Source organism: Corvus kubaryi, unplaced genomic scaffold (assembly GCF_017639235.1).
Source record: "Corvus kubaryi isolate FWS band 111438036 unplaced genomic scaffold, C.kubaryi_AGA036_p1.0 37398, whole genome shotgun sequence".
In the NCBI taxonomy this organism is placed as follows: Eukaryota; Metazoa; Chordata; class Aves; order Passeriformes; family Corvidae; genus Corvus; species Corvus kubaryi.
Window position 1 is genome coordinate 15,218,550 of NW_024581137.1, and position 18,712 is coordinate 15,237,261.

Below are 18,712 nucleotides of genomic sequence, written 5' to 3' on the forward strand. Positions count from 1 at the left end.
GACAGGCAAACCCACAGCAACAGACTTACTTCTCCCAATGGCCCTCGCTCAGGCAGAAGCTGGGGCATGTGCAAGGGTTTGCTCAGGGCTGTAATGTGTAAGCTGTGTCTGTTTCTCTTACACCTGTGGAATTAATTGACCAGTTGTGTTTGTAATCTGCCTGATTTATACAGACAGGTAGCTGCACATGAACTTGCTTTGATTTGTACCTGTGAAATAGGGAATGCCCTGCTGTAAATTCCCTCTATCATTTCTGAATCCCTCATGGTAGAAGAGAGGAGAGAAATTATTCATGAAGCAGAAAAATATATTACTTCCTCAGCTACAGGTAAAATTATGTATTAGAACTCAGAGGAAAGGAAAAACTGCAGAGAGGTCGTGGCTGCTGTGCATGTTTTGACAAATATTGCAGTTACCTATGTGCCACGGGTCTAACTTCTTATCCCATCTGCCACACAAAATAGCAACACAAAAGTGCAAGGCTAGACCTCTATTTAAAAAAAAAGAATAATCTACTAAGAAAAAATAATGTGTTTGAGTTCAGGCAGCTCTGTCACTAACAACTTCATCTGCTGCCTGACAGCCTGAGTCCTGCTACTGCACCCTGTGGGCCACCAGAACTGCTCTCCCTGCCTGGGGAAATGATTGTCCTCCTGAAGGGTTCCTTTTATCCCTACTATGGCTGCTGCCCTCTCTGTGTCCTTCCCAGGCCAGCCTGCAGGCTTGGGAAGATTAGAAAGTGATGCAGGACTTGCACTTAGTCCTCACCACTGCTGGTGAGAGTCAACAGCCCTTGGAGCTTCTCAGTACTCCAGCAACAAGCGATCCACCCCTAAGGCACAGAGCAATTCTGAAGGTGCCTGAGGACACTAGAGCCCCAGCAAAGTCAACTTTCTGCAAATAATTTTTTGAAAGCCTGAGGTTTTACAGCTTATAAAATATTGTGGCTGCTGACATAGAAGTATCAGATTTGGGGTTTAGGGGCTGGAAAACCAGTTACACTGAGCTGAGAGAGATCTCAGCTTCTTCCAGCAGGAAATGGCCTTGCCATGTACAGATATATACAGCAGTAATACTCCCTCCCTTAATTACACTCTTGGCCTCCAACTGTGGCGCACACACAAGAAAATGGATAGAAGAGCATGGAAAATGGGTTCCTGAGCTTCCTCAAATATGTATTTTAGCAGAAGAATGTCTACCTAAGTTGCCCCAATTCAAAGCAGAAGAGACCTCATTTAAGAGGGTGAGTGAAGACAGCAGAGTTGGAATGGGGCTATTCCCTCTTCATCTTCTATTAGCAGCCCTTTTCCCAGAAATCATAGAAGCATTTAGGTTGGAAAAGACCTTTAAGAATATTGAGTCCAACCATTAACATAACAGTGCCAGATCCACCACTAAGCTATGGCATTAAGTGCCACATAACCTAAAAACATGCCACATTTGGGGCATATTTTAGTGAAATTAATTCAGCCAACATAGGACCTCTCACTTCCAGAACAACACTAGGACCAGGGTACAGCTTTACCAATATTCCTAGATATCCTTTTGTTCCCATATTAAGAATTACATGTGTTACAGAAAAACTCTCCAAGACAGACAACCGTGATGTCCCGGGAGGACATATTAAGTGGATGAAATACACAGAAGGCAGAGATGGTTTGGAAGACACAAATGTCAGTAATGACAACAACAGAGCTGAAGAGAGAGAAATAGTAGCTGCAACACCCTGCTTATCTTTCCTGGTATATTATGTGGTTTACTCTACCCTGGTTTTCAAGCCATCCTCTGCTTGCTTTCTGGGAGTCAGAAAAGCTCAACTAACTTCCCTTTGCCTGCTCCATGTTCAAGCCAATAGCCAGTGCCATGAGAAGGACATGTCAATGTTGTCCCTGTGTCAGCCTGAAGTCCCTTGTACAGAGACTGTGACACAAGTTAGGAAGTATGAGCAGTCTCTGGAGGTTCAGAGATTTTGGAAGAATTCTAACCCATATCCTTTCACGTGTTCAGTGGCTGAGCTGATGATGAGCTCCAGCTGACACTGGACATTCTTTGGCCATAAGGCAAGTTACATCTTCATTATCTACCCCCCCACCCATGAAACAGGACATAATACACTCCACAAATGGGGGAAACAAGATTATCACAGGCTTACAGGTTTCTAGGCTGGTGGGAACATGTCCAACACCTACTGTCACCCACACAGCACCTGCACACCAGGAGACTTTCACCTGTTACCTTTAGCATAATCTGTATTTAAGGTACAGCACATCTCATATGAGAATACTCAGCTTTATTTAAGGATACAGAGTGACTGGATATCCACCCCATTCCCACAAAGTTTGTTTCAATGTTTAATTTCCATTGTGGGAACACGTTTACATTCCCCTTGTGTAAATACCTTCACCTTCAACTGTCACTTCCTCCATGTTCTTTTGCCTTTTTTATTAGAAATTTCCACTATGCTGTCAGAAATGTCCCCTATGTATGTAGGCTTCAGCCTCTTTTTGTGCTGCATCATGGCACAAGTGGAATTATGTTGCATTTCTCCACTCCTGAATTGTTCCATGGCTCTTTTCTAATCTTTTGGGGTTTTTTTTTAAACAAAACCCATTAGGATTATACACCACATTCAATACCAGCTTCATTAATGCAGTGTAATAAGATCATTACAATTTCCTACAGTTTTCTGACAGTCTTTCCCTTCAACTCACTAAAATATTTTACCAATCTTACATGCCGCATATTCCCTTCCCCCACTTTCCAGCTCCCACGCAAAACAGGGAAACACGGTGCTAACAGACCTGAAATTGTAAGCACTTAAAAGTCATGCAATATTCAGGGTGAAGGATCTTCATTTACTTCTCCCTATGCCTGCAGACCACAACACAAAGTAAGTTTCTACAGAACCCCTCCCTCAATGACCAAAATAGTGCTTTTTCCATATTTCTTTCAATTTCCCTGGTTTCCTATATGTAGCAGCAAATACTTAGCTGTGATACAGGTATCAGGATGAGTTTGGTTACTGACTACAACTGCTTACATCTGGAGACAGGAGGCTGTCTCCAGCTCAGCCTGAGTTCACACCTGGGGATTGGACTCAGGGCTTGGGATGACTCTCGCTTCAGACTGGGAAACAAACATAGGTTTTGTGATGGAGAAAGTGAGTGAGGTAATTTTGGAAATCATTCCAGTGCATGCAATGTGAGCTAAGTGAGGTTAGGTCCAAGGCAATTCTTCACATATTCTTTGAGTTCTGCTGATGCCTGTGTTCAGAGGCTCAGCCTTCCTCCTGTGTTCTCAAGTGTCAGCAGAACTGACTGGATGAATTGACTTCTGTGCATCTGATTTGCAAGTTCCTGTTCTTCCACGTTTTATTGTGTCATTCTGTAATTACAGTGATGTAAGGACCAGGAGCCCAAGGACTGGAACAGTGGGTTTTAAAATGAGCTCATGTTGTGTCTTGTTCTGCATTGCAGAGAGAGGCATCTATGCATGGACAACAGCACGTGCACAAAAGTGTTCAAGGCTGCCTGAAGGACACTGCAAAACCAACTCAAACTGTGACATGCAGAAAATAATGACATCACTGTTATATATGATTTTGCTATTCTGGGAAGGGAATGATACAGAACCCTTCATTTTTTCAGCCTTCCCATGGCATTAGCAACATTACCCTCATTATTTATACCATGAAACTGAGCTGCCAAAAGGTAAAATGATTTCCCCAGGTTCATGCAGCAGACGTGGCTTGTGCATTCCTACTCAAAGCATTACTCTTCTGGCTAGCAGTTTCTGGGATTTCAGTGGGACTCAAGAAATCTATGCATCTGCAAAGAAGTATGTACTGTAAGGGTGGGAGGCTAAACCCCAGCTCTTATTTAAGCAGGAGAGCTCCTGAGGCACGGCTCTTCAGGCTCGTGCTACAGCATGGGACTGAGTACAGCCTTTCAGCATCCCAAGGCAGGAGCCCGACAATGTTTTTTCTCAATTCGTGCTCGCAACAGCTGTGAACGCCTCTCCCGGAAAACTTCTTTCCCCTTTGAAGATGAAATGAAACCCAGGTATCTGTGCTCTTCATCCTTCTCTCGGCGGCAGGCTCCCGTGGAAGGCTCCGAGAAGAGAGGAGCATATGCCAGCGCGGGCCTGTCCTGTCCCGCTGCAGCGCTTGTGCCCGGGAGGTGGCGACAGTCCCCTTCGGACAGCCCGCAGCCCGTGCGCCTCTCACCGCGCGCCGCACACACACACACTGTAATAAAGTGTCCCTCCGCTGTGCAGCACGGTTTGAACAGTCGGGATGAAAGCAATTTCCTAGGCACTAAAGCCAGATCACCCCCAAAAAATCCCGTTCATTTCAACTTCCAAATACATCCGAGGATCTCCAGATTTTAGAAGGAGAGTCCCAAAGAAGGCCAGCCTCAGGAATCTGGTCTTGAAAGCAGGACTTAAATACTCGAATCATTTAAACACTCAGCTGTATTAGAACTGATAAGATAACTTTCAAAATAGCATTTGACGTTTTTAAAAAATGCAGCTTATGAATACAAGAACCAGAATAGGCAGAGTCACATGAACACATACCGTTATGGCACATATGAAAAGAAAAAAGTGTTAACATCACTATTTAATGAATAGGAGATTAGAAGTCCTGCTATCAGACTTCTCACATTATTATTGCCATTATTATTATTATTACCATTACCATTATTATTATTATTGTTACTGTTATTATTTACCTCATATATGGCACTCTGTACACACAGACCAGTTTACCCAGTGGCTATGCTTCCCATGCTTGTGCTGTATGGTTTTACACTTCTTATTTTCTATTTGGATGCTTTCTATCCTGCTCATCTTTCTTTCTGGATATTGGCCTAAAACATAATTCTTGGAAGAATTTATTTGATCCTCTAGTTCTATTGATGGATAGACAAAGCATAGTTCATCAAATCGTCAAATATTGCTGCTTCTGACCACGTGCTTGCTATGTCCCAGTTCCTCCTCTCCATCTTACACAGAAATGTATATGCACATTCTGCTTTGATTTCTCCTTGATTGCTCATCTTTTAGCCTTAAGCTTTGTTCTCACTCGTGGTTTTAACCACGTTGGCAATAGCAGAACCGATGGTCCCAGAGGTGTGAATCTAAAAAATATGCTGACCCAATCCAATAACTTGCAGCTGCTGAAAAGATTAGCATGGTCCCCTCTCCAGGTTTACATTCCTGCAGCCTCATCCTTTCCAGGTCTCATGCTCATCTGACTCTGTGGGGCACTGATTCAGCTCACTGGGTGGACAGAAAGTACCAAAGAGTAAAGTGAGTATTTTTTGGCCACTTTAACAATCTGAAAGTGTCTCAGGGAGGTGACAAATCAGGCCCAGGCAGAAGGAGAGGGGCAGGATCAGGTGCCTGCACCTAGGAGAAAGCAGGAGAGAGCAGCACTGTCTTTTTTGGCTGGAGTAAGCTATGTGTGAGACTGGCTCAGGCAGCTCATCTAGCCTTGTCCTCAGTACATCTCTTAGCTGTAAATAACAGAATTAATACTCAGTATTGTTGGCTGCTACCCTTTTATGTTTCCTCAGGCAGCAAAGGCTGGGAAATGTTTGGTTTTCTTTCACTCCAGAAAACAGAATAATCACATCCCATTACACTGAGACCCCAGAGACTGTGTTGTCCCACCAAGCTGATACAACCCAGCTAGTCACGGGACATCCTGGCAAGCACTCACAATCTTGCTCATAATTTCTTGTGTGTTTTGAGTCAAACAACAAGACCCTGAGCCAGCTCTGGAAAGCCAAACCTGCCCCGGTCCTGCAGGTGGCTGACTCCAGGTGTCTGAAGGCCAGGCTTTCCAACTCTTTCTCTTCCCTTGGCAACTGTAAAGTTGGAATTAAAATGGAGGAAACCAGCACTTTGGTTTTCAGATTTCTAAATCTGATAGTTCATGAACTGCCTACAATGAAATATTTTATTGCACTGGAAAACTGGTGCTGCCTAAATTATTAGTCATTACAGATGTTATTAATAATTTGGGTTAGCAGTGGGCTTTTAAAATCCAATTTCAGGGCAGCAAATACTAGTTCCTAAATTAAAGAATCGTACAGTTTTTGGTCACCATCTTAAACATCTTGAAGTAAAGCTGCTTCACATTCTAGAGTTGTTCAGCCTTGTGTTATACCCTCAAATGGAGAGTGACCCAGTAAGATTTTTAATAGCAATAGAGCAAGTATGCATTGAGTGTAACATTTTAGCACTGCATTTTGAAGTTAAGCACTTTGGTCAGTGAATGTGATCCTTGTGCATCTTATCCATTCAAAGCTGACCTGCCTCCATTAGGTCTCCAGCTAGTCCTTGAATCGTGAGCTGAAATCTGAATCTTAAAGAGAAAGCAAAATAAAGTGGCAATTAACTTACAACATGAGGATATAGGTACGCTGATAGCCAGGATGATCCAGGCAATGTCCATCTTGCTGAGACAGATGGTTGCTCTGTGCTGGGGTTTGTCCCCCTCGGTGACATGAGAGATGTTTCCTTGCACCCCTGGTTTCCAGGTCCTGGCAGGAACCAGTCTGTTCAGGAAGTTCCCGGTGGCGGTGGAGCCCGCTGTGGAAGTGTAGCTGGACAACCTCGTGGCAGGCGCTGAGGAGAGAGCACTGCCCGGCGATGTGGCATTGGTCACCACGCTGTGCTGTGTTGGAGCGAGTCCCTCGGGGCCTCCTGCTGATGGGGATGAGATGCTGACGTCAAAACTGGTCTGAACTGAGTGACCAGCTGCTGCTGTTGCAGATCCAGAGCCAGCAAACAGAGGGACATTTGTACTGAGATTCAAGGTTACCCAAGAGTTGTTTTTGCTCAGCATATCCCACACGCCATAGCGGGTGGGTTTAAAAGGCACCGACACTGCTTCAGGATCAGTTGATGGTCCAGCAGTTGTGGTGGCAAAATCTGCCTCCTGCACTACTACCTTGGTCCCATCCCCTCGCTCTGCTTCCCTAAGGCTTCCCGAGGTGCTGCGGTGGGGAGAAGGGTCTGAGTGTGTAGTTCTTTCCAGCCCCGTTCCATTTGGATCACTGGATGCTGTGGTCTGGGACTGAAATGGGTGGTCTGTGAAAGGGCTCCTCAGGGTAGGGAAGGGGGAGTGCAGGGTTGTCTTTAGGTAAGGCTCTGACGACTCTGAGAAGTTGCCTTTGAAAACCTGGAATATTTTCCCCTTGGGGCGAGACTGTCCCGAGTACAAAGCACTCTGGTTGTATAAATGATAAGTTTCCCTCTCGCTGATGCGAGGGCCACTCTCTTGCTCTTGCCCGGTGGAAGGGGATTTCTCCACCAGGCTGATGGGGTGGGACATGGCTTGAGCAGACGTGGGAAGGGGATCTGCCGTGTGGTGGTCTTTGTGGTGAGGTGTTGTTCCCATGGCTGTGATAGTTGTAGTGTTCATCGGGAAGCCCTGAGAGGAGGAGACAGTGGGAGACAGAACCTGAACAGAAAACACCAGCTCTTCTGTCAGTGCCAAGATCAGTAGAACACCTGAGGAAAAAACACAAAAGGAGGGTGAGATACTAGGGAGGGACCAGTGGATGGGAATGGCATGGCTTGTGTGTCTGGCAGGAAGGAATACCTTCCATGTTCTGCAGAAGGGCAGAAGAGTCGGCGTCCAACTTTGTTGGCTTCTCTGTGAAAGTAGGAAGAGAAAGACAAATCTGCGGGAGCTGTGGTGACCCCATGGCCATGAGAGCGATGAGCAAGATTACAGGGAATTTCTGTGGCAAAGAGAGAGAGGAGCTTGCAGTATTGACTCATGTGAAAAAGCCATAAGCAGGTGATTTCCCTGGAGAAGCTAAAAAGCATCCTACATATCAGGGGCAGAAACAACAGACGTCCTCATTTTCATTGTGGCCAGGAGGTGTCCAGATGAATGTCCATATCATTATGGGAAACCTTAGCCTGCTCACTCCTTTGGCTGCAAAACCCTAAATTTGACTGCCTCCAGTCTTGGCTGCCATTAAGCAATCTGTTTTTTGAAAGAGCAGCTGCTTAGGCCTTGCTGAAAATTAGGTCAAGAAGGGATGGCTGGTGAGAGGGCTACCTGGGTTATACATGCTGTACTTTACTTAGTGACTTTGGAAAATCTAGTCACTCCAAATGTCAGAAATTTACAAGAAAACACAGCTATCCCAGTCATTTCAAAAAACATTGTGATTATTGTCATCTAACATGACAGCCCTTCGCACCCATAACTGAAGTTTGGTTGTAACCTGTTCTGTGCTCACATGTGCTGTGGGGTTGGATGGTGTGAAATTTGCATCCCACCTCCCTCAGTGCTGCACATCATTTCAGGAGGTGCCAGATTCACACCGCTGGGAACATCAATTCTTTCATTTATTCCTAGTTCAGATAATGGAGGTGGGCAGCTGCAGTAGCATAAGCCTCCCCGGGATGCAGGGCTAATACGCCGTGAGTTAGCGTGACCTGCAGGGACCACATCAATCACATGTCACCATTTCCGTATGTTGAAGCTGTCGAGTGTAATGTGGATCTCTGCCCACTAGGAAGCACATGGAATAAATCTATTTTGCACAGTCCACTGAGCATCATCAGATGGCACCATTAGCACTGTGCTAGTGTGAATTTCAACCAGAAGCGTCGAGGTGAAAAATGCCACAGTCTCAACAAATCAGGGAGATGAGTTCATCAAAACTACAGGACTCCAAACTGGGTGATGATCACCTTCCAGCCAGGACTGTGAGTGCCTTCCTGCCCCCTCCTCTACCCTTCCTATCTGGCCAGCTTTGCCCATGAGTGTTGTTACACCATTTAGTTCTACACTATTTGGGAATGTCTGTTATGGGCCAAAGGAAGACAGGGACTTGGGAAAATTAAAGATCTCTGATTAGGTGTCTTCTGGCCCTGATTCTGTTCCATGTTGCGCAAATGCAAATGTGATGAAATGCGTTTATTCTGAATCCTGAGCATCGTTCACACTCATTCATGATCACTGCAATACACGTAGCAAAAACTCACCAAAGGAGCACTGTTCCTCTTACCCACCTAAATGTTCTACTTTGATCACTAACCATCGTTTCTGAACCAGAGCAGTGCAGAGCTCTGCAACCAACAAAATTCAGCTCATCTTGCCCCCAGCAGCTTCCTGTTACTTGGAAGAGCATCCAGAAGATGAAAACACTGAGTAAATAACATGGTGAGAGCCAATTACAAGTAATGCACTTTCCACTGCCTGATGCTAAAATTAGATCCCTTTTTTTAAAATTTCTGGAATAAGTATCTCTGCCAAATAAACCATCGTCTGGGATACTGCTTCCCAGTTCCTAGCCAGCCACAGACAATATGCTCTTAGCAGAACACCTATTCAAATTAAAACCCACGGATTCTGTACACTGAGATGCAACCAGGAGAGCAGATCGGGCTGTACCCATGGAGCATCACTCTTGGAAACGAAAGGGGGGAGTTATCTTCACTTTTTTGGCAGCTCTTACTCTGAGGTCAAGGTCAAAGCAGATATTCTAGTGTCCATATGGCTAATATTTCATGCCAAGACAAGTTGCTGCCACAGAACAAATTCGAAGAGGAAAGGATGACGATTTATTTTGGATTTGGTGTGTGGAGATAATGTTCCAGGAAACTTTGGGCCTGCTGTTCTGAGCACACAAGATAAAGTGTGTTGGCAGATATTATGAGATACTAGATTATAATGATTGTAATGCCTGCTAGAATTTTTTTATGTTCTTTGTGTAACTACTTTCTCTCACACCTCACACACAAAAAACCATCACTATTGGATTAATGTTCTTCTCCAGGATATTCCTGAAGGAATAAAGAAGTTGTCAGCTTTTCTGCATATTGTGCCCTGGGGTTAGAAACCCTGATCTTCCGCTGAAAACCTACCTAATATCCATCTCCGCTTCCTGAAATGCTGGTAAATCTGAGGCTTGCTGCTATAAAGATTTATAGTCTTTCTGAGGCAATCTGCTGTGGTAGCAGGTCACCACACATCAGGCATGGGAAACCAGATGCATTTAGCTCGTACCTTTAGGTGGCTTGTAAAGTATGAATAAATATTTAAAGGAAATACTACATCAGAAGTAATTTATCTGACAATAAACAGTAACTCCCATGACATTTGGCCATCTCAGGTTGTGGCAGTCAGGTTTTCCTCATCTGCCACACTTGCTCTAACAGCCTCTGCAGAGCAACTGTGGTCCTATAACCTACAGCTTCTTAGGATTTTTTTTCTGCTGGTTGGATGGACCACAGTAATTCCTTCAGTAACCACTAGAGCTAATCTGTGCCCCTAAGTACTGAAAAAATACTCAGCTTTGCAGATCATTGTAAAAATAGCCAGTGCTGTATATTTAGAGAGAAACAGCTGATGATAAGGACTTCACAGTGAGTTTTGTTGGCTCTTTTAAGTAGAATTAATTTGCTGGAAAGCAAAAGTAAAGCTGGATTTGGTATTTTTAGATGCTCTGCATCATCACCCAAGCAAGCTCTGTCTGGATTTGCAGTGACTTGATTGCCTGGAACTCCCACTTACTTTTCTATCATTGAGGATATGCAAAGTCTTACAAAGTGGGGCTCCTACTGAAGTCCCTGATACTGGACTGCCCTTACTGGCAACTTTGGCTTAAGTCTAGGAAAATGATATTCTGAATTTCCCTACTAAGGCACAGGAGGCATTTGCCACAGAAATGCACTTATCCAGCACCTCTGAAGTTCTTCTCTTCCCTCTGACTGTGCTTCACAAATGCAGTTGCCCACGGTAGGCCAATTGTCCTCTGGTGCCTCAGCTCACCTTCAATCCCACTTCCACTGAAAGGGAGCCTTCTGGTTGCTATCAAGTTCTCCTGGCCAAATTTTGGTATCCCAGGTGAGATAGCAAATGCCCTTGTTTAGTTCGAAGTGCAGAACTGCAGCCTTTGCCAAAATCCTTCATTTTTGGCTGCCTAAGACTCTTAGAGCTGATTTTACTTAGAGGATGAGACCTTTGGAGTAAGGACCGGCAGTCCTTATGATCTGCTGGCATAATAGTAATACAGACTGATGCAAACACATTATAGCAAATAATAATACTTTCAAAGGTCAGCTCACACCATTAAATTTTTTCATAAGGGGCTCAGGGTCAGAACAGGTCAAACTGATTTGTCTTTTAAATGCTGTGTGCCAAATTCACGCTTTTGGAACCTAATTTTATGGCTACATTAAAACCATTCAACCCTAATAAGGAGGCTGATTGACCTGACATCCCTGTGGTGTGAACTGTGGTCTTGCATAGTGCACAGTGCACCAGGAAGGGCATATTAAGTACAAAATGAATTAACTCAAGGATGAAACACAGCAGAGTGACAGCAGAATGTACACAGAGGATGCTGATGTGCATTTAGCCATAAAAACTCCTTCCTGACAACATTGTACAATGGTTCAAATCTCAACGGGATCTCCCTGCAGTGCTTCTTCCCACTGTACACTCACATGAGGAGCCCAGAAATGGTGTGTACAGTTGTGTATGTGAAGGAAATTAAGCAGTTCCTTTACACCAATGTTTTAAAAGACCGTGATTTATGTCTGCAAGAAGTCTCAGAAAAGTCTGAGATTAGGAATACTTCACTTTCCTAGACTATGAAATCCTCAGGGTTCTACTACTTGGAAACTTCCTTGTGACCCTTTTATTTGCACACAAGTGGCAGAACTGTGTCCCTCCTTAACAGAAAACATAAGCAATTCAGGCCTCAGCAGCTTATGCTCTCTGTTTTGTCTCAGGACCTCGGGAGGTTCCACTAGGAGCCGGTGTCCCGGCACAGGACAGCACTAAAAGCTTTCACTCAGGAGTTAACACTGCCTGGTGCTGCACGGGACACTTCATGGGCACTTCGAGAACAGCCTTTTTGCATGACATGGCAGAGCAGCCATGTGGCTGTCGAGTCAGCTCATGCGTTCAGCCTCCCTGGGGCACCCCCTTTAAACAACACAAACTTATGTAACTCCTGTTCTAAAGCCTGTGGAAAGGTTCCCAATGGCTTCAGCGAGCTTTGGATCAAGTCCTAATTGCCAGAGATACAGTGGAAACTTTTGAGCTGCACATTTACATTTTCTACAGCAAATGAACACGCACAACAAGCTCAGTCTGGTGTTTGACCCCTTCTGGCCTCTGCTACCTCAGACCTTACAGCAAGACAAACAGAGTCAGCCTGAGCAGTACTTGGCAAACATTTTTGCTCTAGGAAGTCAGGAAGAGCTTTTTGTGCAGAGACCTACTGCTGGACTCATTATTTCAGACTGCCGTGGGCAAGGAAAGCAACGGGAGCTGTCCTACAAAGGACCCATTATCTACAGACCCAGGGCTTAGGTGCACATGGCCACAGTACGGGATGCTGAAGCCTCTCCGTGCTCCTGTCTTCACTTACTAATAGTGAGAGAAGATTCTGCAAAACCTCTTCAAAGCAACAATGATGTTATTGTTGTAAAAAAAAGCTTTCTTCTTAACACTAATAACTTCTCATGTGTCTCTCAACAAACCTAAAATGTTACAGGGAGCAAAATGAATCTTTAATATGTGGAAACTGTGCACAAAGTGTGTATTATTACTTCCGTTATGGTCATTTCTTTGTAGTCTGTCTAAGCAATACGATTTTCACTCACAATAAAGCAGCCTTTGTACAAACAAAGAGTTAAGCAAATTTAATCTCCATGATTGGTGGCAGAACTGAGGGAAGAAAAAGTAGGTTACTCTGCACAGAAAATTTCTCTTCCCTGACAGTCTGTCTGTCATTCCAGAAGTCCCAGATATTAACTTACAAGTTATTGTCTTTTTTCCCTGATAAGTATTAGACAGAGTGATCACCCCGAACTTCAGCACACAAGCATTTGGTAAAGTGCAGAGAATGAGACACACAGAGTAACAGCTCTGTTTGCAGTAATGCTAAACAGCATCAGCAGAAGCTCTGGAAATCACATGTACAAAAACAAATTAAGCAGCACTTGCTGACACTCCCTGTGCAACAACAGTAAGAGCAGTTATGGTTTTCATCTGGAAAGAAGCCCCAGTCCTTTAAAGATACATAAACATTGCAGACCACTGTTACAGCCTTAAAATGCACTTACACCACAGACTTTGAGAGCGTGAGCCTGAGAATCAAAATTAATTTCTGGCCCTCCAGAGAGTTAAACAATGGGTGATACAAAAAGAACAGTGTCATGCAGTCACAGAGCAAGCAGTTCCCAATTCATTCTCACACTGCACTAGAGATACACTCACAGATACTGTAGGAATAGGTGCTTTAGAAATTATTTAGATCCCCTACTCAGCTAAATGTATATGGATATCGGAGCTATTCAAGCTTGTGAAAAGGCTTACTGACAATCAGGGCAACAGTAATTACTGAGAGGAGGGTAATAAAAAGAAAAAGCCTGACTCTAGCTGTTCATTCAAGGTAAGCACTTACCTGAAAATATCATTTGGACTTGTCAGCAGACATTCTCACCTGCTCACATCACAAGGATTTGGAACCTTCATCCCTCAGTAGAAAAAGGAAAAATACATCTTCTCTCTAACGAGGCAGTTGCATGCAGGAGTTGCTGTTATTGTGGGAACTGGTTTGAAGGAATGAGGACAGAGCCAGCCCAGGCAGGCGTGTCTTGCAGAGCTGTGCAGCGAGAGGGCTCACTCCTTTATGGAGTACCTTTGCAACTGCAAGGCAAGATTACTTACTGAGCCAGTCCCCCTCTCTGCCAGCAGATCGAAGGGCTGCTTGGTATTCCAGCTTGGTTTCCCATCAAGTCCAGATACAGTTTGTCTGACACGAGTCTATTCAGATGCCAGAGGATTGCTGGCAGTTCTCGTTTTCCGGGAACAAAACAGCAACAAGCACCCCAGCTGCATGCCCTTGTGAGGCTGTTCAGTCCCTGTTTCAAGGCAGAGTGCCCTCCCTCCAGAGCAGTGCTTAGCTTTTTGTGTGTGGATAGATTTTACAGATCTATCTCCTGCTTCTGCACCTCCACCAGACTTTGCATTTATTCAATTATCTCTAGTGATATTAATATTCCTGTCAGAGGGAAATACAGGGAATGAAATAGTGATCATCCTCTCTCCTTCTCCTTCCCTGGCATCAAAATACATACTCTGTATTTTATTTCTTCACTCCTCAGTGGTGAATGGGCAATTTCAACTTGTAACCTTAAAGAAGTCCACAGATCCTGTGATTACTGAAGTCATAATCCTGCCTTCCTTCTTCCATTTTTTCCTTTTTTTTCCTGTTTCTCTCTGTCTCTTTGGCACAGCTGGGTGTCTGGAAGAACACACTGCCTGGAGGGCACAAAAATGTGCCCTGGGCAGCAAAATACCAATCCCTCAAAAGGCACAGGGAAATGTTAAGGGAGCAACAAGTTGGGGGCTTCTTGAGAGTTTTTGATTCAGAGTTCCTGTTGCATGCAAGGGTGCTGCAACAGTACAAGCAGTTTGTTACATAGGGTCCTCACAAAATTAATTCCTTATATTTTTCTAGAGAGAAAAGCCAGTTCTTTCTTCTCTCTTACTATACCAGGTGAGAACATCCTATTTTTTTCAGACTTTGGATGTAAGCATGTTGCCACCAGACTTCTTTGTTGACGCTGTGGCCAAATCCGTAAGAAATGATGTTGTGACAATAAGTTTGAGACTTGTCAGCACTAGCAGCTATGGGGACTCTGACAGTGACCCCAATGCTGATTTTTGGGGATAGAAGTCCCTATCAGGAAGAGTAGACAGGTGTATATATCACAAGCATATTTTACCCCCAGTTACACAAACTCTGTCTTCACAACCATGATAATTCCATGAAGGCTGTAGAAAAACAGAGTACAAATAATAATCTTAGATCTGCTTTGCATTTCTGTGCTTTTGTGACAATGCTCCTTTTCTCCCGTCCATTTGCAGTTCACTTTTTGCCCTTACTGTTCCCAGTCTGAAGGTTTTTCTAAAAAAAGATATTTAGTGCATTATAAAAAAAAAAATTGGTCCTTAAAAATATCAGCTTGTTTAGCAGTTTCTAGAACTCAGGGCTGATTAAGAGCTTGCTGCTGAAACAATGATTTAGCATGAAGCTGCAGCTGGTGTAACAAGAGAACCATGCCACGTATTTGAACCTTTACTGGGGGATTTGCCACATCTGTAAGTAGTAATTCACCACAGATTTCTTCCCTGTGTGCTGTCATGGATGGAAACACATGGCCCAAAACTGCAAAGACTGTCACTTGGAATTTCAGACGAAAACTCTTCATAAGGACAGAGGCTCTGTGCATTCCCTTGTCCAAAAACACATGGAACAAACCAAAAATAATTTTAAAAGCACATGAGCATTCCTTGGTCTGACAGCTCCCCCCTCACACAAAGCTTGTCCAGCCCCAGCTTTGCAAATGCACATCCCTTCCTTTCCAGCCCTGACTTGGCAGCAGTTTTTGTTGGCAGGATGCTGTTGCCAAGGGAGACAGAAAGGATGTGCAGCTGGCTTTTCTTTCACCTGCACTTAGTGCTGCTGATCCTATTTATGTTACTGCAGAACCTTTGGCTTCTGAGAGACCTACCATCAATGTCACTGGACCTTTTGAAGAGTTTTGACAATGACACAAATAGCTGTGGCCTCTGACAAAAAGCTTAAAATAGGACCTTGCCAAAGAGAGGATGTAGTTGGTGTCACTGATGCTAACTCAAGCCAGGGTATCCATTTCCCAGGCACTGATAAGAAAGGGGAAAGGAGGATTCAAAGCCATCTTAAAAACATTCCTGAAAACTCCCCAAACAGTGAGTAACTTCACATACATGAAAGTTATGTGCTTAGGCTACGGTAGCCGTGGCTCTGGCAGGCAATTCACTCCATCCAGAGGCTGACCAGTACCTCAGAGAGGCACCTCTCTTGCCATTAGCAAATGAGGTCACATTGAGGATGATGAGTTTTAACTTGATGTTCATCCTTCAGGTGAGGGAAATTAGGTGAGAGGAATCCCACCTCATACCCTTCTAGCTATTTAGATGGCATCATCATAAAGTAAACATAAAGGGATAAATAAAAGTGATGTTTGAAAAGGTGAAATGCAGTCTCTGTATTGTGATACTTTCCAGGAGATTAAATCCCACTGCTTTGGACATTCAGAACCAGGTTTTACAGAACACCAAATGAACAACAAGCTTTATAGAGCAATACTTCACTGGCATAAAGAGTGGACTAGAACAGGGCCTGACAGCTTTTCCATGGTGATGCATTAGGAAGCATTTTTCTTTCACATATTAGAGGGTAAGTGGGCAAACACTAATTCAACTGAAACCGGAGCTGCTGCCTCTCAAAGAAACAGCACACTATGGATCAGCTGTTCCTGGCCCCTGCAAGGCAAGATGTCTGCTGCCTGCTGAACTGGAAAGTGGTGGGTAGCATGAGGAAGTAGGAGCCACTTCTTCATGCATAAACCTTTTTCCAAAAACACACAGCTCTTGGGCCTGCTGCACTCCTTTCAAAATCCTTCCACTTGCTGTTGGAGGCAACCAAGTCCAAGGCATTTGATTTCAGCACCAGATGATATGTCTTTTCCAAACCTAATTTCTTCAGGACTAAGCCTCCAGCCCTAAGTAATTTAAACTGACTTATCAATCAAGGATGCTTATTCTAGACTCAGGATACTCTTTCATTACAGCACAGTCATTTCAACTTGTCTTTTCCAAAGAAACATTTAAAGGAACAGACCCTGTCTATCCATCCTCTATCCACCCTATGTCTATCTTTCCCACTAACTCCTGATCCATGGCTGATTCCAAATATTGCAACACACTGCATGACAACTGGTGAGGCAGAGCAGAGCACCCTACTCGTGGATCCCTCTGCTTCGAGAGTGCAGAGCATCTTCTCCTCTACTTGCAAAAGCTGTGCTTAAATTCTCCAGCTGCAGGTACAGAAACACTGATACTGCAGCCAGAAGGAATGCTGCAGTTATGCACAGGCTGACTGACTCCTATAAACCCTGAAGGTATTTCTGTCATTTCATCTGTTCACTGAAAGTAATTTGGATGATTTATTACACATGCCCCTTTCAAACACATTATTACTTCCAAGTGCCTGGTTATCCTTGTGCTTGATCTCCAATAAGAGCTGGTAATGAGGCGCTTGTACTGATTTGTTATATGAGCAGGTAAGACACAATTAGAGAGTAATTACTATATTTATCTGCAGGAAAGCTTTATTCTGATTTTTTGATCATTTCCAGTTGAAGGAAAAGGGACACTGCCTCAGAGTGAGGCAGGGGAGAATTGTGCAAGTTATTTATGGTCCCAGTATATCATCTGGCCAAATGAGAACCAAACCAGGTCACGATCAAGGGAGTCAGCATTTCCTGTGTGGGGGACTGGGGTCTGGTTTGGGGATACAAAGGGTCAGATGTAAATGAGCATTATTCCCAAAGTAGGCTTGGGATATAATCGGGAGTGAAAGTTTCCATGTCCATATTTTCTCCTGTGAGAACAGCACAATGATGTAAGGTTGCACATAAATCAGCCAGAAAGGCTGTAATGTGCTGCTTTTATTATATGCTGGATTAAACAGGGCTAGCAAGGCCTCTGGAGTGGATGTAAGGTTGCTAGGGAAAGAAGTGAACTTTTACTTTTCAATTCTGTTCATCCTTCCTACCAAAGAGAGACAGCTGTCCTTTGACTTCTGGGACAAAAGTCTGTACTGCCTCTTTGCAGGAATGAGTTGAACCCAGCTTCAGCTAAAGCTGATTTCAGAATAACCTGGATGTTCATCACAGCCCATCTGCACTGAGCCACAAGGGTACTCTGTGAGCTACTCTCCAAGGAGCTCTGCTTGTGGCCGGAGGGGGTCAGCAAAGACCCTGCACAGCAAAACAGCAGAAGTGCGTGCCTGGAACTGTAGAATGTCAGAGGTGCATGCTGCATTAGGACATACAAAGATAAAATGGGAAGATCAAATTCCCTTCTTGAAAATATCAGCTGCTCGCTGCAGAGATGAAGAATGGGGTTTTTGCTCCATTAGGTGAACTGCAAGACTGCACAGGTATTGAGATATGGATTTTTTGCCGTGCTTTGAAGCTGGGTCTTGGTCTGGAAGGAATGATGGTTCAAGCTGGTGTAGTAAATCATATGTACTTATAAGTAAGGTCACAGCAGGCACTGGATATAATTTCTGCTAATGAGAGCAGGACTCCTCTGCTTGAATTTTACTCAGTGTTATTGCTTCTGAATTCGATTCAAGAGGTGGAGATATACAATAACATACACGGGGAACAGCAGGGGGAGATGACATGGTGACACAGCATATTTGATTAGTCAGGGGATCAGTAATTTAAATGGAAATACACGTGAAGTTAGGAAGAGGATCTCACTTTATAAAAATGTGCTCTATCAACTCTGCAGTTCTTTCACTTCTGCAATTTCTATTTATTATTCAGCATGAATGCAGTTACACAACAAAGTAAAATGTTTCAATGTGTCACCTTCCTTTGTGGATGGCCTCTTTGTACATGTCCATTTGCATTAAAAAGAAATAAAAGATCCACTACCAACATGTGTGTGCTGCTTTGGAATGCAATTTTGAACATGTGTTGGTCTTGTCTTTTCACAGAAATACATGGTGTGTCTGAAGCATCATTTACATTCAATGATTTAAGTGTTCATAGTGGACTAAAGTCATCCTGCCTTACACATGACAGGCTGGCACTTGAC

At 44.0% G+C, this 18,712-nt stretch overlaps 1 protein-coding gene across 8 annotated transcripts in view; it reads right to left on the reverse strand.

Annotated features, from left to right (window-relative positions):
• The window catches only part of TMEM108 (transmembrane protein 108), a 242,112-nt gene that overhangs the window by 2,999 nt on the left and 220,401 nt on the right, over nucleotides 1-18,712 (reverse strand). For 6 of the 8 annotated variants that reach the window (XM_042042876.1, XM_042042875.1, XM_042042874.1 and 3 more), the window contains one exon: nucleotides 6,412-7,524. In XM_042042876.1, coding sequence (XP_041898810.1) covers nucleotides 6,412-7,524 — 1,113 coding nt within the window. Of the gene's footprint in view, nucleotides 1-6,411; nucleotides 7,525-7,615; nucleotides 7,758-13,454; nucleotides 13,927-18,712 lie in introns of those variants that run through there. The other 2 variants (XM_042042872.1, XM_042042879.1) reach the window with 2 other exon arrangements.